Source organism: Bacillus rossius, chromosome 1, assembly GCF_032445375.1.
Source record: "Bacillus rossius redtenbacheri isolate Brsri chromosome 1, Brsri_v3, whole genome shotgun sequence".
In the NCBI taxonomy this organism is placed as follows: Eukaryota; Metazoa; Arthropoda; class Insecta; order Phasmatodea; family Bacillidae; genus Bacillus; species Bacillus rossius.
The window spans coordinates 293,589,836-293,613,520 of record NC_086330.1 but is presented as its reverse complement, the minus strand read 5'-3'; the positions used below and the strand labels follow the sequence as shown (position 1 = coordinate 293,613,520).

Here is a 23,685-nt window from a genome sequence, read left to right as displayed (position 1 = left end):
TTCCACTCCTCCCCGCCCATCTACTCACTTTTTTTTTTCCGTGTATAGCGCGCATCCTTATTTTTTTCCTTTACTTGAGGGGGAAAAAGGGCGCGCTATACACGAGTATATACGGTATGTTATATAATTATATATGGCAATTCTATATCGGCAGCATATAACACTTTCTTGTACTTCTTAATGTTGACTTGTAGTTTTATCATTAATAACATCTTTATTTGTTATTGTACGTCCTGTCTTTGTGTTTATTAATGTTTTATGTTTGTGTCTGTTAATGTCTGTCGTGGTCTCTGCAGATATGTAGCACGTAGTACTTACATGTGTTGGCCAATTACAGAAGCGCCTCCCTGTTGTGGTCCTTCCCTTCAGCTAGGACTGCCTGCTCTTGGTGCGAACGTGGGTGATGTGTCTACATACCTGCAGTGACCTCATTTGTTATTTGTCTTTTTTATATGTATTGTGCTCACCACAAAAGTCCATGACTATTGGTAGGTATGTAACAAATATAAATAAATGAATTTTGTCTCATTTATACGCAGTTGTTAGATGAATTTGAAAAAAAATTATTTGGTGGGATTCTAATTCTTATTCTTACTACGTATTCGAATTCAATATTAGTTTTCACGAAGAATTTGATATTCATATTCGATTTGAATTAGAAAACTGATATTCACACAGGCCTACATATAATATTTTGTTTCCAATTTGTAAATGACAAATAGGCCATTTTTTGAATCGTTAGTGAGATTTTTCCTTTAACATTTAGCAAGACAGTAGTGAAAAAAAAAAACTTTGAATACTTGTTGCATGTTTAATACACATTGTTTCTTTCTGCTATAACTCTTACTGCACTGTTATAAAATCATAGTGACTTATATCATATCGATAATCATAATTTGCCCCCCCCCCCCCCTTCAAACTCTATTTACATCAGTACATAACTTTTGTTATTATGCATTTAAGTATTGTGTGTGTTTGTATTTGCTTTTTATTTTAGTTATTGACCTAGTCTTAATTGTATATTTATTGTTATTATTATATTTGTTCTAATTTCTATATATGTGTCTGTATTTGGTACGTATTTGTGTTTTGTGTTATAAGCTTTTTTGTTTGATTTCTGTATTTTGTATTTTAGTTATTTTTTCTTCCGTGCCAACCATAAAAGCATCATAGCTGTCTGTGTGTATGTCACAAATGCAAATAAATAAAATAAATAGAACAAAATAAATAGAACATTACATTACTTATTGTTAATTATTTTGATTATGAAGTCCCATTAAACAAAAAAAAGAGGTATTTATAAGTGCTCAAATAACCTCAACAGTGAATGCTGGTACAAGACAAACTCACTCATGTAAAATATTCATAAGTAAATGAATATTAATAATCTCAAAGTGTTAGTATTCGAGCTAAAATCAAATACAAATAGTTTATTACTTGTATTTGAAAATCCAAATATTTGCCCAGGCCTACTTGCTATGCATAGAACATGTATCACGTTTAATCCAGCAATGAGAACTATCAATTAGTGGTGTTTTAGAAACAATAATCCTACTTTCGAGAAATTAAAATAATATGGTATCAAAATTAGCATCTTGTGTTCCAAATGTATGAATTACCATATCAGGCTTTCAGAAATGGCATTGATCCACACACATTAAAATAACAGTATTACGCATAAAACTTCAATTATTCCATAAAAATGGTGAAATTTCGGGAATAATTTTAAAAACCACAGAATTTTGTTGCAATTTGATAATTTCGCAATTCATTTTTTTGGTGCCCCTAATGATAACAAATGGCAAGATTCTTGGGGCTCATCGCTTACCTTATCTTGAGAATCTCCCTGAGTTCCTTCTCAGAGTAGGGGGGACGTGGACACGATGATAAGACGGTCGAGCAGGTCGATGGGGATACCGTGGGGGAGACTTGTAGTTGGTACCCCTGATGCGGGTGATGCCACGGTTTGTCGCCATTATGATGATGGGTGACATCTCATTTTCCAAAGCGCGGTTCAGGAATGAAAAGCACTCAATGTCCAGCATGTGAACCTGCAACCACAAACACTGTATTTTAGTTTATACTAGCATCTAAACACACAAGATTTTTTTTTTAATATTTAGGTTTTATCTAGTAATGGATCACACATATCATTTTCTAGGGTTCCAAATTTTAATTTATACCACAGAGTACCTCCAATCTACCCCTCGAATTAGATTAAGGCTCATAAGTGGAGAAAGAAAAAAAACCACCACCACCAAGAAATGAAGATGTTCATTATGGTGTTGAAAAATTCAAGCCCATATATTAAAGCTGGGTGGGAACCCGGTATTGTCCGGGGAAAAAAAACAGTAATGTATCTTTTGCGAAACATTAGGCAAGAAATTACTTTTCCCCGTTTCCCGAATTTAGTCCGGTAGTATACATGTCCATGTGCCAAACTTATTAACGAACTATTTTGAAAGAAAGCACTGTACTCTATTCTGATTCAATATAATAACAGAACTGAAAATGCCACTTTTTATTAATTTTATTAATATATTAATGGCTGTGTAAAATAAATTCAGAGGCACAATCAAAAACAAGCACTCAATTCAGCGTTTGAAAAATACACAAAATAATCACATTATTTCATAACTGTCTTTAAAAGGTAACAAAACATATTTTTGTCCGTGACTGAAAATAGATATTTTAAACATATTAAATGCATAACAAACGTTTGTTTTGTGTCAATAATCCAGTCAACTGGTTCTCAAAAGGGCCCCTAGTAGGAAAGTTTTAATTTATTCCGTGCTTATGTTTTTTGGTGTGATGAATTCGAATTTGAGGTTTGCTAACAAAATTTTGTGAAGCATCATTTAAAATTTTTTTTAAAAAAAAAAAAGTAAAAAATTTTCATTTTTTGGCAATTTTTTGCTTATGTCTTGAAACCTTTTCGTTAATAATATTTATATTCAAAATTAAATTTCTATAAAATTTCCTACAATTTTTCTTTCTAAGGTTTTTTTCTTCGATGAACTGTTCAGGCTCAAGCGCTAGTTGAACATTGGTGTATTTCGGCTGTCTCCGCAAAAAAACCCACTTTTTCCACTCTAAAACTATAATTTATTATTAATGGCTGTCATTTAGTGAATCCCTCCTAGTATTAAGTTGAATACCCAAGCCGGGGTTTCAATTGTTATACCATCTCCAGTACTAAAAAGAACTTTTAAAATCTAATTGTATTTAAATTCTGTGCAAATATAATTCCGTCTTGTACTTTTTTTAAATTTTATTTATTCTCTCCCGACATCCCCAAAAGATTTTACAACTGCCCGGTCTAGTTTAAAAGTGCTCTTACTTTATATTGTTATTTTACTATAATTTATTATATTATTTCTCTCTCGTTGCAGTGAATCACCTTATTACTTTTACACTTTACATTCGGATCCATTAATTGTCTTTCTGTGAATATATTTCATACGATCAGTAATGCAGGAAGGGAGACAGAATGTCTCCACTGCAATACACTCCCTTTCCCTTCTTCCCCTAAAAGTAGTGGTCTTGCTCATGGCCGCAGAGTAACTGCCGGCATTGTGACAAGATGGACACAAGGGATGACAGCACTGCATAATGTGTGCCAAGAGATTGAGCACTTTACGGGAGTTGAACTCACGTCAGAACAACATGTTGACAGCAGTAATACTATGCAAAAGCGAGACAATACTGATGCATACCAGTTGCTGAATTGGTTCCACGAGCATCCTCCTTTCCCAGAGACCACTGACCTAATGTCACTAAGTACAGGTGTTGTAGCAGATGAGAGAATCAACTGCCACTTGTCCAAGGAGGTAGGCATGAATGGTATACAGCGCATTGTTGAAGGTGAATTTCAATCGTAAAATTCAAACAAAGTGAAAGAGTGCAGCCTCTTGCGATCATGAACAGCTCCATTCAGATACAATACAGGGCTGTAGTCATCAATCCAACCACACTTTTCCAGCGAATGACCATCGTAATACATTCAGATGAAGATCTGCGAGAATTTTTGTGTTACGAACTTAGCCCCTACTCTCTTTCTCTTTTCGATGAGCATGGGATGAGAAAAGGAACAAAATTGAACTTGTACAGGGCTTTTTCACCGATTGAACAGGCACATTTGAATAATATAAAATATGTCATTGATGGAGGGTTTTTGTTACACTGGATCAAACGGCACCACGGCCTGACATATATAGAAATTTTGCAGCAGTTATGTATCATACCTCAAGTCAAACTACAAATCAAATGCCATTGTCATTTTCGATGGCTACCCTGACGAAGCTTGTGAAAGCACCAAGTGCATAGAATGATTGAGAAGAGCACAAAGAAAACAATCTGCTGCAGTATCATTTACAGAATCGATGGTGCCCACTGTCTCACATGAGAGTTTCCTTGCAAATTCCAAAAAACAATAGCCAGTTGATATCTATGTTAATGGAAAAATTTGATGATGCAAAAATGTATTCACAGCAAGCTGTAGAGGACGCTGACATCCTAATTATCACAACAGTTTTATGTTGGCCCCGTCAAATGAATGTGTGACAGTGGTGGGGGAAGATATAGACCTTTTGGTGATTTTGAATGGCCTGTGTAGCCCAAACATAAAATGTATCTTATTTTTGAAACCAGGAAAAGGAAAGGTGTTGCAAGCGCTCTAAAATCCTCATCTTGCCACTTACGAAAGCTTATCAGACCATATATTGTACCTGCACGTGATGAGTGGTTGTGACAATACCTCTGCTATTTTTAACCACGGGAAACTGAAATTTTTTCGAAGTCCTGCAAAAAACAATGACCTGTAACTAGGGATGGGGCGAATCCTGATTTCCTCGAATCCAAATCCTAACTCGAATCCTCGACTGGAATTGCCGAATCTCGAACCCAAACCCGAATCTTTTAATAGATGATGTCCACATATCTAATGTAAGTGAGATGTATTCTGCTTGCACTAAAAGTCCCTTGACTTTATCACATGTAGATTGGTACATTTCTGGTATAAGTGTATATAAAGACAACAATTTTTTCTTGAGAAATTTCAGTTTTAGTACAGATTAGCGGTTAGGATTTTTTCTATAAATAAGCTAGAGGTCTGCGAGCCTAAGAATTTTACTTCGAGCCGAGCTCGAGCTTTTGTGGTACAGTTACACTTTTGGGAAATTATTTTTATCTTAAACTTAATATCATGTTTGAATAAAGTATTAAAATGAAGTGGACTTATTAATTTTGGGTAACTATTTACAGAGTGTGTTTACATTTTGCACTGCTAGAAAAAAAATAACATTTTTTTTCATTGAATCTTACCTGTTTCCATTGGTTCATTAGTAACTGATATCATCCAACTAACATAGCCAAGTATATGTTTGTGTAAATGTAACATATCTTTGGAAAAATTTCACCCTTGTCAATTTTTCTGGAGTCCTTACTGAGCTTCAACAAACTTAGCACCAAAAATCATGTTGTTTGAAAAGTACATTCACACTGTTTCAACATTTCCACTTTTCAGCACAATAATTCTGAGAGAGATTGTCACAGAGTATTAAATTCTGTTCTTTAATCTATCATTCAGAACAATAATTTGTTCTGCACGTTCAGGAGTTAAATTAGCTCTACGATTGGAGATAGTGTTTCCAGCAAAAGAGAAGCGTCTCTCGCTGGCAACCTGCTTGGCTGGAATGCTTTAGTAAAATTGCTTAACCTCAAAATTAGTGTCATAAATATCTGTAACTGGTCATTAAAGTTTAATCAATTGAAAGTAATAAAAATAAAAACATTTTACTTCATTCAATTTACACTTGCAAAAAAACATACACACAATAAACCTACATGGAAATTAAAGTCTTTTTCAATATCCTGAAGTCTGAAATATGTTTACTCATGTCATTAAATGTAGAGCTGTATTGAAGAAGCCGATTTTGCCAATATTTAGTTGAATCAGCATTTCTGCCGACTTCCGATACAGTACGCTTGTTAATTTTCGGCCGATATTACTGAAAAACGAAAGAGACTGCCATAACCTAAAAATCCACGAGTACCATTTTCACTTTTCGTAGTAGTACTGCATTCTTTCAGATCGCATTATTTCTTAGCAACATGTGCCAACCGTACATATCAAAGTTTAACATCCTTTTTTTTTTTAACAATGTTCTTTAATTTAATATGTCATAAATAAATAATACATTACTATCACGGTAAATATACATCTCAGTTGTTACGGTAACTATAGTGCAAATATGGTAGCTATCATGCTTCTGTAGTAATTATGGTATTCTACAAAGAATCTTTAGTTCTTTTTATGGTAATTATCTTAAAATAACTATTGGGTTTGTACTGTAGTTATGGTACATCATCCATATTTCTTCATATGTTGTTGTTCATTTGCCTTTTCTTCATATTTACGTGTGCCATTATTTGAGACAAGAAGTTTCAGAAAAAATTTTAACGGACATTATATCACACATTTAATGGCGTAAATGACGAGACCTCGGGTAATTTAAACGCTTTATATGGAAAAACCTACCATGCGGGACCTCGTAAGCGAGTTTTACTGTATTTTTTTCCCGTAAATAGTAAAAACCGGATCCTTTGACGAATCCTATATCAGACCCGCCGAACCTTCGAATCCCTAGGATTCGGCGGATTCGGCGGATATTGGATTCGATCGCCCCATCCCTACCTGTAACCAATCATTGATGCTTCCAAAGACCCTCATGCACATCAGGACAAGACTGTCGAAGCAGGAAACGTGTTTCTCATGGCTCTGTATGGGAGGAGACATGATACTAACCTGAACATTTGAGATACAGGCAATATGTATCTTCATCATACAGAAGTAAAACCAACATTACCTCACTATCCCCCACCAAAGCTGTTGCACAACAACATTCACTGAGAGTTTACTTTCAGGTGCAGCAATGGTTATCCAGTTAAAACACACTCAACGAGCAACAAAGAGACCCAAACGAGTGGGGGTGGAAAAAAACAAGAAGTGGTACCATGCCAGTGCCAACCACTTTGAACCCTGCACCAGATTCGATACTTAAGCACATTTATTGTAAATGTAAAAAAGACTGTCAATGCAATTGTGGATGCAGGATGGCAGGTCTTCATTGCTCTCCTATCTGCACATCGTGCGAAGGGCTGTGTGATAACATGGAGCCCCCGGAAGACAGCACTGACATATACAAAGAACAGACTGAAGAAAGATGCTTACACAATGTGCAAGGTATGTCTAATCTCACAATCTATTTCGTAATCATTCATGTCTCCTTGAGATATGGTCACAAGTTGTTATATCAACATCTACGTATTTCATTTTCTAGATGTACAAGCCCCGACATTGACGACAGAAAAACCATTATCTATGTCAGAACCTCAGCCAGGAACCTCTAAACGACTACGGCTCATATAATTTTTGCTCATATAAGGTTGTAATATATAATCATTTGTAATAAAATAAAAAAATAAGAAATAAGGTTTTAAGATTTTTTGTTGGAATTTCAACTTTTTTGAAACCAAATTTGTACAATTTCGGACTTAATTTAATAACTTAAAAATTATGTAATTTTTTAAAAATGCCATGTATATATACCTTTACATATATGATCGAAGATATCTACATAACTGAAAGAAATTCACTAAATTACAGCGGTTAATAATAAATTAAGAGTTTTAGAGCGAAAGAAGTGAGTTTTTTTGCAGAGACAGCCGAAATACACCAATATTCAACTAACGCTTCAGCCCGAACGGTTCATCGGAGAAAAAACCTAAAAAAGAAAAATTGTAGCAAATATAAGTACTTTCAATTTGAATAGAAATGTTATTAACGATAAGTTGATAGTTTTCTAGTCATAAGCAAAAAACTGCCAAAAAATATTTTTTTTTTACCTTTTTTTGAATTTTTTAAAGTGTATCACAAAATTTTGTTAGCAAACCTCAAATTCAAATTCAGTACCCCAAAAAACATAAGCATGGAAGAAATCAAAACTACCCCACAACTGTCCCAGTAAAAACCCAATATGACTGGACTACAAGTACCGATATTGGAAAAAATATTGCCTTTGACCATGGACATCAACAAATCAACAAAAACACAGGAACTGTTGTGCAATGGACAAAATGTGAACACGGTAATCGAAACAATGTTTAAATTGATAGTTACGATTAATCTAGCACCATGTTAACATAGAAGTAGTTTTTTGCTGTACTGACACACTATAGACATGTGAACAGTGTCTTAACAGCAACATTAAAAAAAAAGAAGAAAAAAAAAGCCAGAACATTGCAGAATTTGTTGTAAATGTGTTTGTAATATTGACAAATGGGTACTTGGCTGCCATAAATAACTAAAAGAAGTGAATAATTTGACTTAGTGTAAACATGAACTAATTTGGTCACTACTTAAAAAAAAAAAGTTTAATTTTAACATCATAAATTAAATAAGGTTAACCTTTTGCGATCCTGGAAAATTACCTGCCTATATATATGTTTAATTAATAGATTTTGGCATACATAAAACAAAGGACTTTTACCATCAAAATAGTATGAAAATTTTTTAAATATGTAACCCTCAAATAAATCCTGCTCCCATCCCAGTTTCCCTACAAGAATTATTATTTTGCGCCCAAAATTTTTCCAAACAAAAATTCCCTATGATGCCCACATTACTTTAAATGCTTCTTTTGTGAACTAAATTTATCATATAACAAATGTTAACTTTATTTACATATTTCTAGGGATGGGGCGAATCCGAATCCTTAACTCAAATCCTCGACTGGAATTGCCGAATCTCGAACCCAAACCCAAATCTTGAAACAGTTGTGAGGCACCATACTCCTGTTTTAAAATTAATCACAAATTAACAAGCAAATAGTATTATAGACCCTACATATATTTATATGTATTTATAGCAGTTATAAGAAACATCCACAAAAAGTAAAAAAATAAAAATAAAACAGGTCACTTACAAATTCAAACTAACAAATTTAATCTTAAAGTATGTCACTTACTTAGTGTTCATGTACAAAAAAATTACTCACAATTTGTAAACATATTAAGATTTTTGTTCAGAAAAGTTAACATGTTCACACGTTCAGGCTCTAGTCGGCTCCTTTTCTGGTCAACAATTAGCCCCGCAGTACTGAACAGTCGTTCAGAAAAAACGGTTGCAGGTGGACACGAATGATATTTCTTGGTGACTTTTGCAAGGTTAGGAAAATATGATTTCCGTGTTTTCAAAAATTTAAGAGCAACATGACATGCTTCATATTCACTGTCAATAAAATGTGCTGTGATGCTCATAAAATCATCCTTAGCAGATTTAGAAAATGATGACCACATATCTAATGTGAGTGAGATGTATTCTGCTTGCACTAAAAGTCCCTTCACTTTCTCACATGTAGTTTGGTACATATCTGGTCTAAGTGTATTTGCCAGAAATTTTCTCGAAACCATTGAATAACGAGGTTCCAGAAATGCAATAAGCTTTTTGAAGCCTTTGTTTTCTACAACAGACAGTGGATGATTGTCAACACATATCATTTCTGCAATAAGCCTACCTATGTGTTTTCCTTTGCCATCTTTGCTTGAAAACTTAAATTTTTTTTTGTCATGAATTGTGCTAGTGTGGGCTGTGTAAGTGATGGTTCATTGTTTTGAGGTTCAGATAAAATTCTACTAGGCCCTGCAATTTATCCTGAACTGGAAGATTCAATATTCTCCTGTTTATCAACAGCGATTTGGGCCGAGTGGAGTTTAAGATGTTCACGTAACGCACTTGTTGTACATGACTTTCCGCGGGATATTTTTGCACCACAAAACAGACATGCAGCTTTGGTGGTGTCGGATTTGTCTAGAACAAAATGTTCCCATACGTCTGACATATCTGATTGTGATTTACGTCACGTAAATGACTTTAAATCACCATTCACAATGAAAGATAAACCACATGTTACATGGAAATATTCAGTTCAGTAGAAAAACTCGCACAGATAAAATCAATGCCGATAACAAATTAATAAACAAAAGGGATGAGACGCCATTGTTCTGTGCCCAGTGTCGCCAATACTTTGTGTGTGAATTGAGTGTTGTGAATATTGTTTTGTTTGAACTTCGTTTCTGTTGAAAACTTTTACGTTTGTTTGTGAACTATTTTATTAATTTATATTCTTGATTAAAACATTACAAAAACAAATTCTCATATGCTTAAAGAAAACGGAACAGTGTTTGATGAGTTCGAAGATAATGCAGCTGACGATGCGCCGTGATCACGAGTCGTGAGTGGAAGTTTGGTGCATATTAGGTTATAGCGCAAATGGTAAAAATCAATAATACTTTTGCATCACTGCTTGTATTTTGAAAAGTGGCAGATGTATTAATAAAATCGTAAACTGTTGTATGTAGGCAAAAAATTAATATCAACACAGCTTAGGCTGGGTACATTCTTGTTTATAACATCTGATGCCTTCCTAACCTCAAATATGTTGTGCTTTAACTGTTTCTTGTGTATATACAGTAGAACCACTGTCATACACTTTTCAACGGAGGGCACAAAAATGGTGTATGATGCGGGAAAGTGTATGAAAAGGGAATGGCAATAATAATTTTTTACATAAATACATGTGTGTAATGTAATTAATTGCATTATGTATATTAATGAAAGGTATGAATTCATCATCATTGTATACATACAATAAAAGACCAGAAATGTAAAATACAGTACATAATCAAGTAAAACTGAAATGAGAAACAGTGGCCTACAAATTGTTATAATGTCCTTTCTTTTTAGGGGAGGGGGGCAGGGAAGTCACCAAGCCTAAATTAGAAATAAAGAAAAAAAATTGGCTAGTTATTGGGAAAAAATATCAGAAATGTCTGTTTGTTTTTACAAACAACTTTATGCAACAGAACAATTTTCAATAAAATTTTAACTTTAGAAACTTAGAATACAAAACAATCCGATCGTAAGGAAACAATAACAAATGGGTATATTATTTCAAAGATTAATAGGGGTGTACGAATAGTGGAGTTTGATGGTTGAATATTTTCGAATAGAATAGTAAATTTTTTGAATAGAATGTGAATAGTTTCGAAGTTGAATAGTTGTAATATATGTATGTGTGTATGTATGTATGTATGTATGTACGTATGTATGTATGTATGCATGTATGCATGTATGTATGTATGTATATGTATGTATATATATATGTGTATATGTGTGTGTGTGTGTGTGTGTGTGTGTGTGTATGTGTACTACCACACTGAACAAGGCGGGTTTTCAGAAATTTAGTTTATACAAGATATTTTCTGTAAATGAAACCACAAAAAAAAATTCACTTAGTATTTTTAAGCGTTATTGAGGACATGAATTTTTATTTCATATATAATAATATTTAATAATTGTTATCTAATGTTTTTTTTTCGGTTACCACAATGGAAAAATTTTGGATTAAAAAAATGTTAAGCATGGGAAATTAATTTCATTGTACTTCAAACTATATGACCGGAAAAACTCCGTGATTAACTTCAATACTCAAAACGAATATATAAAAAGGTTATCATTGAATAAAATATTTGAAACAGTTAATTTTAACGGTTTTGTAAACAATAGCAACCGTTCATCAAAAATACGGTAGTCGTTGGCATTCCTGCTAACTATATTCATTTGGAAGTGGCTTCGTGTTTACGTTTACCGTCTGGCTTTTGAAACAAGTTGGTTTAATGTAAGATGATTTTGGTTTGTTATTTTTTTTCCTTGAAATGAACCTTTTAAAAATACATTGCGGTTATGTAAGTAAGAATGTATAAATACTTTGGAAATTACATTAGAAGCTGGTGAAAACTGAAGCATTTGTAACCACCACGAGAAATAAAACACAGCCATGTAAATACAGTATTGGTCCATTGGTGACCATTTTTACATAAACGAGAGATGAGAAAATTGGAAGCTGCCTTATTTTCGCACCCAAGACGTCAGCACCGCAAACAGTTCCAAGCTGCAAGCTACAGTAGAAACATTGTTAAACAAAATGTTCACGACTTTTTATATTAATGAAAACTTCGTTACCTCACATGGGGAAAACGATAAATTCACCCAATATTGCAGTAATTCATAATTGTTTAACGTTTAAAATTAAAATATTTGTTCTTGAGTAAAAATGTGAATGTTGAAGCATCTCAAAATGACAACCTTTCATTACACAATTCATATTTGTACTTTGTGTACAATCGCGTGTTAACATTTACAGTAATTTAATTTCAGATTTTTAACGGAAATATTTGTGCTAAAATATCACGGCTATTTTCAGAACGATTGTTTACGTTTACAAACAGAAAATGTTAACATTTTGGATGTAATGTTTGGAAATTCACAAATGCCAAATGTCTTTCCACAATATTTCTTTGTTGTAAAACGAACATTGCCAAACACGCACTAAGACGCCATATTTACAGGAACTTGGAACATTGCTTCAAAAGCTATTTGAAAAATTCCACAGTAATCCACTCTTTATTTATGTAAAAACCTTTCAAACAACATAATTATCATAGATTATTCTTTAAAATTCATAGGACAGAGACTCTCTGTCAGAGAGTAATATGGACAAATATTCGCGGTCACGTCACCAAAGTTATTCATGACCGTATGCTGTGCTTCACCATGGCAGCTAGCCACTTGTTTTGTTCCGGCAAGCTGCATTCTTTGTTTGCTTTTTGTTACGGTTAACACACTACTAAATAGTAATACGTAGAGCTTAAGTGAAACGGAAAGTTAAATGTGGTATACATAAATGCAAAAAGGATTTATCAACACAAAATGTATGTCTAATGAATTTTCACATTAATTTCTACCAAAATTATTTTTACATATGTTTGGCCTCCTGAAACTGCAGGTCGCCTTATATTGAGGCCAATACGGTATTCGCAATTTTAAATTTTGCTATTTGACTTACGAATGTGAATAGTTTGTCAGTTACTGACGAACTATTCGCAACTATTCGTTTTTACAAATATTCGCACACCCCTAAAGATTAATCAATGCACAAAATATGAGATCCATGCCTTGGTAAAGAGCGTGCACAGTTTTCATAATCATTTCTAGTTTGCGCCACTAGTCTCGCTTCGGTGCTGGCCATAGATGCTACTAGCGAAATGCACACTCTCCTGATGCTATCCATATCTATGGTGCAGTAAAGTTATTTTCTTATGTTTGCAAAGGTAAACAATGGACGTTTTTAAAAATAAAAGCATTTAAATGTAGTTTATAAGGAGGAATAAAAGAACCATTTGTGAATTTTGGGACTTTTCCACTTTGTAAAACCGTATGAAACGGGAAATTAAATATTTTATTAGTGTATGTTCCGGGAAAGTAAACCATTGTAAATACTATAGTACTTTCGGCGGGACTAAAATTAATCGGCGTATGGCATGGGAAAATGTGTGAAACGGGAATGTATCATCGAGGTTCAACTGTAAAGACAAAAATTTTTTCTTGAGAAATTTCAGTTTTAGTACAGATTAGTAGGGCCCTGAAAAATTTGTGATAGAGATAAACCCGAAAAATAACACAAATTTATTTATTTAACAGTATAAACGCGATTTTTTATGTTTTGAGTCAATGACGCGAATTTGTTGTAAACAAATAACTATTCACGATTCATTTAAGGAAATTACGAGCTGGCGATATTTCCTATTGAATACATCGATATTTATCGTTTTCTTTTGATATACGTGTTCTCTAAGTCGCTGTATCTAAATGAGTTCGACTAATCGATTTGGAGTAAAACATCCACACGCGACGCGAAACGATTGCCATTTCAGATTTCACTTCTTGGGTTTTAACGTGATTGTCGCATACGAGTGATTTATTTAAAGTTTCATGCCGTTATTATAAGTTTAAAGCTGCCAAAACTTCCAGTCAGTGTACGGCAACGAGCCGACGAATTTAAAAGTGCAGGTGTTTATGCGTCAGATGCGTCAACGCTTATGTGTAAATACTGCAACTGCAGAGTGGCATTTGAGAGGAAAGATTCCGTTTTAAAACACATAAAAAATGAAAAACATGTCAACTCTAAAAGAAAATACACGAGTGGTTCTTCTGAAAGGAAAATCCAGACGTCAGTTCTCGAGAATTTCGGCAGCGTAAATCAGCGTAAAATCGACATTGAACACATGGCAATGAAAACGACAGAGGCATTCGCCAAGGCAAATATTTGCTGGAGAAATTAGAAGACCCACATTTAAAGTCATGGTTAAATGAGTTCGTTGAAGGTAGGATTTTACCCCGTTGCATTCTGAGTTAAGCTCTTCTGTATTTATCAATTCTAGGTCATTAAATAACGTATTGTTAGGTCCTACAGTGCATAGGCCTAACCATGTCGGAGAGTCGGTGAAACTCGCAGTTTTAATAAAAATAATGCCAATGTCCATACACATTGAAATGCTGAAGGCATCAATTTTTTTTCTTTCACGAGGCCGGGTATAACTCAACTCATTCCCCACCCTCCTCCGTTTATTTTTTTGCATTTTGCAATGTGTGAAAACACCACCTCGATCTGTACACAACTTACCTGCAATATTAAAAGTGTTTCCTAAAATTATTTCGGTGAATTACTCACCAAATATTTATTATATTTGTGATACACACATGTTTAGTAAATTAACTTAATGTAACTTAAGCCTATTTAGTAAAAATATGGTGGCAAGTTGGTAACTTGTAGGCCTACTTTATTTAGTATTTTTACTGCTTCGAAGTAGACAAAACTCAAAGTACAAAAATATGTCATCGCAATTTCTTTACAAAAAGTGTGTGAATTAATTTCCTTGATGTTAATAGGTCTCTCTACTGTGGTATTAGAGTAATTAGGCCCAACTTACTTTTTCTGTAGCATTTTAGGTTAGGTTAATTTTTTTTAACCCCACAAACATTGACACTAACTTATTTGGTTTCTTGGAATACAGAATGAATGTAAAAATAAATCCTAATGCAATAAAATGATTTGGCATCATAGGTCTAGGCCAACCCTTTTACAGACAGTGAGCCCAACTTTGCAAAAGTCTCTATTCTTCAGCATTACTTACCCCAAAGTTATCATTTTGTTTTAGGTGGTGGAGATTTGCCATGTGTGAAAAACTTACGGGAAAAATACACACCCCAACTAGCAGCAGATCACTTCAAAAGTGTCAAAGATGTAGTATCTGACAATCATCTCTACATTCTCTGTGACGAAACGACAGACCGCATGGGCAGATGTGTATTCGTTGTATTATTTCATGTGTTTACAGATGTATTTGCACCACCCTTGTAGTGGCGTCTGTTAATTTCTTGAAGAAGGCGGATGCTACAACTTGCGCTCAGGTCATCACAGAATGTGTGGGAAAGTATGGTGTTCAGTACCAAAACATCATGGGACTTGTCACCGACGCAGCACGATATATGACAAAATGTATCAAAAGTCTACAAGTGTTGTTTGGTGAGCATGTGTCCCACATTCAGTGTTGGGCTCATAAACTCTCTCTTGTAGGGAATGTGCTCAGTAGTGAACTTACAGATGTTAACAATGCTGTGTCGAATGTTAAGTCGGCTTTTCTAAATACTAGAAAAAGAAAGCACCAATACCTCCAGTATCTGGAAGAAGAAACCCCACAGCCCGCTACACCATTTCCTATGCCAGTAGTTACCCGGTGGAACGCCTGGTTCAAGGCAGTGTTCTACCTAGCAGATTACTTCATTCACATCATTTCATTTTTCAAGGGGTCTGACCAGGTGTCTAGCAATGCTGGGATAAGATACCTGTCCTCGCTTTCTGATAAAGATGTGAAGTTAGTTTTGACTCAGTGTATTTTTATAAAGCACCATGCATCAGAACTTGTGAACTTGCTAACTAAATTTGAAGGAGCGAAGTATCCCACTGCCCACACCTTGTATGGAGATGTGGAAAGTGTAAAAAGCGGGTTTGAAGCTAATTCAAAGGGAATTTTCCATTCATCTCTAGAAAGTGCAATGAGTAAGTTGACTACGAGTGAGCAAGCTCATGTCAAACACGAATGCCAGAAGGCCTCAGCACTTGTGATGGATAAACTCCACAGTTATTTAGTGGTGACCCCTCAGCTCCAGTTTTCAAAACTTTGAGCAAGTTGTTCAACCCAAAAAATATAATCCTGAACCAGACCGAAAATGTTATTTCCACTTTGAAAAGTATCACTGAAATGAAGAACATTGAAGAGACAGAACTTTTTAAGGGTTACAAAGCTTTAAGAGAAGAGGTTCAAGAAATAATCAAGACTGAATAGAGTATAGATTTTGTGCAAGTTCTGACCGCTCTGAGTGCTAAGTTCAGTGAATTTGCACTGGCAGTGCTGCATGCTGTCTGGACACCCACAAACAATGTAGACAGTGAGCGACTGCTTATTCATTACCATAATGTCGTGACAGATGACAAAACCTTAAAGAAAAAAACATTGAAATTTTCACCATGCTTTCTTTTGGTGACCAAAATTAACAATTAACTTAGTGTGATTTTTTTGTAAATATTTATTATCACTATCAGAATAGTGCAGCATTATACTAACCCTAGCCTTTCCATTTTTAAAGTGCTCTATAACAAAATTCCTTTAGTGAAATTTCTTGTATTCAGTAAATACTTAATTTGTTAAATGATGATTTAAATTTGTTATTTTCTATGCAAATGTGTGTTATCAGCATATGTATTCAAAAGTAAAAATAACACTGTTGTTTAATCAAATAATCAGACATAATTCAGAATACTTAGAATACGTACTTCATTTGAAACATCCACGATGTCAAATTAAAAATAAATTTTAAATAAAATAACCTCACTTTTATATCACGAATTTTGGGGAAAATAACACCACTTTTGAGAAAAAATAACCCCACTTTTTTCAGGTCCCTACAGATTAGCGGTTAGGTTTTTTTTTTTCTATAAATAACCCATACAAGCAGTTTATGCATAATAAATAAAAAAACACCGAATCCTTTGACGAATCGTGCATCAGACCTGCAGAAGCTTCGAATCCCTAGGATTCTGCGGATATTGGATTCGGTCACCCCATCCCTAATATTTACATATTAAAACAACTATTTTTTTGGGACTAGTAACAGAATTGGTATGGAAAACAACATTAATTAGTAGAGCCAAGATTTTATGGTGTAATAAAAAAGCACATTTTGTCAAAGATAATGAATTTAGTCTTTATCGTCACTAAAAATTAAAACACGTACAATAATAAGTACAACATTGATCAATTGCTTTAACAATTTGTGTACATTGAACAATATTACTACATATACATATAACTGAGAGAAAATATAAAACTATAACATTAAAAAATCAAAAAATCAATATGCTAAGTTATAAGCTCAAAAATGTTATATAGTAAACTCCCGATTATCCGGGTGCGGATTATCCGGTTTGCGGATTAACCGTGCCATATTTCACTTACATAAACCATAAAAACCAAAATAATTTTTTGACTTTTTTTTTATATTTGTAATCTATTGATGTGACTGAGCATTTTATGCTGTGATTCTCGACGAATAATGCTGCCAAACACGGTACATGCATAGTTGGTAAGTATTAATATGCGTCATGAACTTCAAAACAGCAGGAGCAATCATAAACACACCCCTGTTAACCGTGCGCGCTAGTGTTCCACGCGACCTTGTGAACCGGGCTCAAGTTAGCGCCGACGCGACGCCGCTGCTGCGTGACTCACGCGACTGATACTGGCTCGCGTAGATTTAAGTCAGCAGTTGCTTTGTGTGGTATTGTTTTCTGTAGTAATATTTTGACAGTAATGTCTAATAAACGCAAACGAGTGGTACTCGACATTAAAACAGGCTGCGCTAGTGGCTTATCAAGGCAGTAACACACTTTGTAAACAGAGTCGGGATTACATTAACCGGTTAAATAATTTTGTGTTATAATACAACACACTCAAGTTTTTATGTTATTTTGAAATCCTATTAGAAATCAAATATATCTTGTATATTAAAAGCATTATTATTTTGTAACTGAAATGTTTTTAGCACCTACTTAGGAATGCCTAGCCATATGTATTATGTAAACAATGCATTTCGTGATTTTTTTAATATTAAATTTAGACTGTTCAATATTTTTTGTACAGTACACTCCCTATTTAACGCAGTTGTCGGGGGACATAACTTTTACCCGCGTTGTTGCATAACCGCGATGTTTCGATGTGACCAAGGTCAAAAGGCATAAAACACCGCCTGTGTTCTAATAGGTCGGCAAGCACGCACAGTATAGACGGCCCGCCTTTGTGCGGACTTTGCATCCGCAGTTTTCACTAAAGGCGGGTGAAAAAATAAAAATAATAAATTTTAAAGATAAATATTAAATGTTGAATTGTTTTTATTTTTCCGCGTGCCGCGCACAGTTTGTCGCACGGCCTACGAGCGCGCCACACGCCGCCATACACACGTGCGGCACACAAGCTGCTGCTGCCAGTCTTGTGGTGTCAGCCACAGTATCTGCTTCGTCAGTGTCCGTAACAAAGTAAGTGCAGTGTGTGCGGTTACACACGATTCTGTGGTCAAAGTCTTCTAAAAATAAAGGCCGTAGTGATACTTCAAACTGAATATGAATCGCAAAGTACCGAGTTTGATTGACAAAATAAAAATTCTAGATTTACTTACAGAGAGCTTGTCTTTTGCAGAAGCAGGCCGCAGATACAGGAAAAAACGATTCTAGCATTCGTACAATAAAAAATAAAGAATCGTCTATCGTGTCAAGTGGTTAAACTTTATTATCCATGCTTACAGTAAATTATAAACGGTCACATGCGGGAAACAAAAATTGCGCCAATTTAATTTTAGAGCAATCAGTGACACCGTATTAAAACCCGTGTTAAACTTTGTCTTTACTTATTTCACCAAACGCTGTGTCGAGTTGCTGAGTGTGTGTGGCTCGGATCGGCAAGTGTTATATTCCCCAGCCTCTGTTTAAAGGTCGGGAGACCGCTACACATAAACATTTCCGGGACTTGTTTACTACCTCACGGCAAAAGTGGTACAGTATGGTTCACGTAAGTATTGGACAACTGGGAATTCCTGGGCAAAGATTAAAAATACTCTAGCTGATTTACTTTACCATTTAATGTTAAAACATTATACCAAATTAAAAATATGAACGGTATAATACAATGAATTACCCAATAATATTACGTCTGTAGGTTTAAGTTGTAACAAAACATTTATATACAGATGTCCAGTAAAGTACCAATTAAGATTCTGGAGTGGAATTTTCAACACCGGACTACCTGATTTTGCCTTGTACGCAGGGACGCTGCTCAGTCAAGTGACTCATGCTCTGCCTGTGTGCTGCGTGAACACATTCCCTCCCCCACTCCCCCTCGTCATGTTTCTGCCCGCTCTAACATCTACCTCTCTCCTCCCAGCGCTTGCTGACAACCAAGCCTATCCAACATCAATCCCCAGCCGAGTCACGCTGGATAATGTTGCTGGACGGTGGGCTTTATCAGGTCCCCTGTTCGATGCTTCATTTGTGAGATAAAGCGACGTTAAGAACTAGTCTTTCAGAAAATATCACTGGGCTGGATTGGACCATAATTTGAAAACCCTACAAGATAGAGGAATAATGTACGGAGATATCTTGTTTAGAATTTCACTGCGGACATTTTCGACGCCTAGGCTTTTTTCTGCCCGATGCTTAGTTTGTTAGTTACAACGCAAAATTATCCTAATCGGCTGTCAACCATTTATTCCATTATTATTATTCATTTCTGACTGGGGGACATGGTTTGACCCGCGATATACCCGATTCCGCGATCAATCGGGGCGCGATATACCGGGAGTTTACTGTAATTTAAATATACGTTGTTTAACCGCTGTTTTATTATTAGTGCAATGTTTTCCTGAAATGAATTTGGACGTTGCTATGAGGGGCGGTTGTTATAGTTTTTGTATCGACAGTCAGAATAAAAAAAAATTAATTAAATCATTTTTTTCCCCTGTCATCGTTTTAACCGTGTTTTTCGATTATACGTGGGCCCCTTGCCAGTCATTACCCCGGATAATCGGGACTCTACTGTACATGTAGATTTCCTTGTTATGTTTCTCTATAGTTCTTTACCCATTACCACATGGTATCAGCTATAGGTTCATTTTATTTACTTTGGTTTTAAAAAAACCATAGCAAGACATGAAATGAGTTTTACTTCGTACATAACATTTTAAGTTTTTAAAATAAAAACATAAAACTAAAACTTTATTAAATAAATTGTACATTTTAATAGCTAAAATGAGGTAATTGAGGTGAATTTCACTGCACTTTGGTGTTATGCAGTGCTATTGACTTCAATTTCGGTGTTTGGCAGTGTTTCTACATAATTTTACTTGTATTTTGGTTTTATCGCTATTCACCATGAAATCTTGCCTCTCCTAATTGGCCAAGTGAACTTCAGAGTTGTCAGTTTTGAATTTTTTTAATTTACTACACTTCCAGTCAATACTTTTCTTCACATCTTTTTCAACTCAAATTATTTAAATCTAGACATTCAACAGGAATCAAAGGACCAAGAATCCCTCCAGACCAGCCCTAGTTTTAATGCTTCGTTGGCACCAAGTCAATTCTGATGATGAGGGGTGGCAAGATGAGAACCAGCATGGAAGGAATGCATTGGTGGGGGAAACAGAAGCACCCCATAACAACCTACCAACTCTCACTACTGTCCGTCATGTTGCTCACGTATGAAAAATCTTGGAGTGCAAAAGAATTTTCATACCGAGGTTGGATAGGATGTGAGTTAAATCATTTGATTTTTTTTCTCCAAAGCAATTAATGTAAACAATGCTAAGAAATGAACAAAGCTAACCAAATCATTCATCTGTATTCTTAGTCACTAAATATACATAAACTTGTGAAATAGAATATTTGAGTAAATATAATTTTCTTTGCTGGAACATATGTATAATTTTTTATTATTTACTTAAAAGTAAACACGAAGAATATCATGAATAGGATGGAAGATTCTGATTCTGGTGAAAAACTGCAGAACTGAGGAATAAAAAATTGACCAACCCAAACATTGTTTATGAGGTCAGTGGAATATGAGATGGTTTGACAAAGTGCAGGCAGGTACAGTTGACCGTACCTCGTCGATGAAGAGCACCCCGGGAACTATCTCCGCCTTGCCCTCCTCACGCCACTCGGCCACCTTGAAGTTGATCTGCTCCCGCACTTCGCTCTTGATCTCTCCGGTGTCGCCTGCGTCACAAAACACATACATATTAATCATTCCGATTTAGTATAAGGATTTGTTCTTCACCAATAAAACCTTAAACTAAAGATTACAGCGAAACCCCTTATTTACGTTACCGTTATTTACGTTTTCCCGTTATTTGCACTATATTCTTCAGGTCCCGTTTGGTTCCCATATAGTCCAATACAATACTTTCCCGCGAATTACGTCTCAAAAATCGAATCAATCCCGCTATTTACGTCACGTAACAACCATAAACAACCAGAAAATACCGTGGAGCTAGTAGGCAATGAACATTTTAAATAGCAAAATATACATATTTTATAACATGAAAAGTTGCTTTTATTTCTAAACATGTAATAATTTAAGCCTAGGCGTGTAAAAGTACGAGTAATTATAGCAGGAGACAATCTAAAATGCACGAGGGAAAAACGTAAACATGAATGTACAAACATCGCTGCTTGTAAGTTCTGATACTGTATTTATGTCACAACTTAGCCGAAATACTGGTACGAGACATAAACTTCACAAGATAAAATGAGCGGTTTCTTGGTAACTGTTTTATACGTCTTTTATAATTTGGGAAGTATTGTACAGTTGACGCCATATGTTTTAAACTAACCATTTATTTCTGGGGATCGTAAATAATAAATTATTGGTATCAAGACATCATGATAAACGTAAACTTGAACATGTCACGGCAGCGAGAAAACTGGTGCGTATACCAATAAACTGGTATTAGAACTGGATAAAATTGGTACACGGGAGGTGGAGCTTATATTTTTTTCCGCTAAGCTCGCATCTATTGGTTGGCGGCTGATGGCGTCATGAGTCTGGGCGGAGCATAGAGTGCGCATGCGCCGCCGCGTCGTTACAGCAGCTGACCGAGTACAATGACCTTTCTCCGCGTTTGGCGCGCTATTGACGGTAAATATTCATCAATTTGCGGCCTTTTCTTAAAAAATTTTTTACTGTGAGCAATGTGTATGTAGCCCGTATTTGTTATAAACCCTGCCGGTTGCAACTGTATTTATAATTTGGAGAGGCAAATAATCTCCTTGAACAGCTAAAAAAGCAAGCAGAAGAAAATTTAAAATTTATTTTTTAGGAAGTAATCAGAAAAACATTTTGGCTTTCATTCTTTTTTTATTTTTGTCAAATGTGGTAAATTAATAATTGATTAAATACTAAAGTAAAATTTGTTGTTAGTGTGTTTGTACCTGCATTGTAGTATGTACTATTAAACAAAAGGAAAAAAATTCTAAATAAGGTAAACTGTACTCCTTTTTATACTTTTCCCTTTATTTACACTTTCCCGCTTTTTACACTTTTTTACTTTGTCCCCATGAAAAGTGCAAATAAGGGGTTTTGCTGTATTTAACCTCATGGCTCCATTCAGTGAGAAACTAGCAGTAACAAGATATTAAATTTTTTTTGACAATAACCTAACCTGGTGCATCAACAAAGAAGTACCTACTTTTTCATCATAAATTTGTTAATTTTCTTGTCATTACTTTTATTTGAGGGCTTTCTCTGTAAATATTTTACAATAGCTTACTTGTGCTTCCTTCTAAATTTTGCCCCCAGACATGTAAGTGTTATCAAATACTAATAAAAAGTAATGCAAATGTTCACAATTATGATTATTTACATTACGTTTTACAGCCTGCAAATAAATTTTAGTAATTTGATGGTAACATTTTGAACGAAAAATAAAATGTAGGAGCTAACGTTATAAATTTACAGCAATAGCTTTTAACACTTTGAAGGCTACCAACGTAATATTAAGTCATTGTGTGTTTTGGTAAAAATGTGATCGACGCAATATTACTGCGCAACATTTGCTGTGTATTTTTACCGTGCGTAACGTATATTTACGGCGTCTGATTGTTCTAGCGGCATCATCTGTCTATGTAGTTCACTTTATCTACGTCAGGTAGCAGCATATGCTTACTATTGAATCGCGGCTTTGAGTTTAGTTCGGAAGTGCCGCGCCTGATAGCGCAGCTTGCACCATTCCTTTATGTGCTGGGCACCACACGGAATGACATTTGTGGAGTATTTTTTGGCGCCTTAGAAATATATAATATGGTAATGGAATACATAAATGTTTCGTAAAATGAATACCCAAGACAGTGAAGACAATTATTGGTCATCTGATGGACTCGGAGATAATTCCGATTGTGATCCGGACTTTGTATTATCTACAAATGAAGGTAAATATTTCATGCTTTTATTTAGCCGCAATTCATTTATGAATAATGTAATTTTCTGCTACAAAATGGTAAGAAAACACCTATAATTTCCATATATTTATTATTACAGTGTTTCCCTTCTATGATTATTTAACTGTTATGACAGCTTCCAGGTAGCATTCAAAAACATGCTAGCACAATTTTCAATGTGGCA

General features: G+C 34.9%; 1 protein-coding gene across 1 annotated transcript in view; it reads right to left on the bottom strand.

Annotated features, from left to right (window-relative positions):
- LOC134527754 (ruvB-like 2) overlaps positions 1 to 23,685 on the bottom strand; it is a 100,297-nt gene that overhangs the window by 37,765 nt on the left and 38,847 nt on the right. The window contains 4 exon segments of the mRNA XM_063360683.1: positions 1,829 to 1,869; positions 1,871 to 1,924; positions 1,926 to 2,051; positions 21,169 to 21,281. Of these exon segments, the coding sequence (XP_063216753.1) occupies positions 1,829 to 1,869; positions 1,871 to 1,924; positions 1,926 to 2,051; positions 21,169 to 21,281 (334 nt within the window).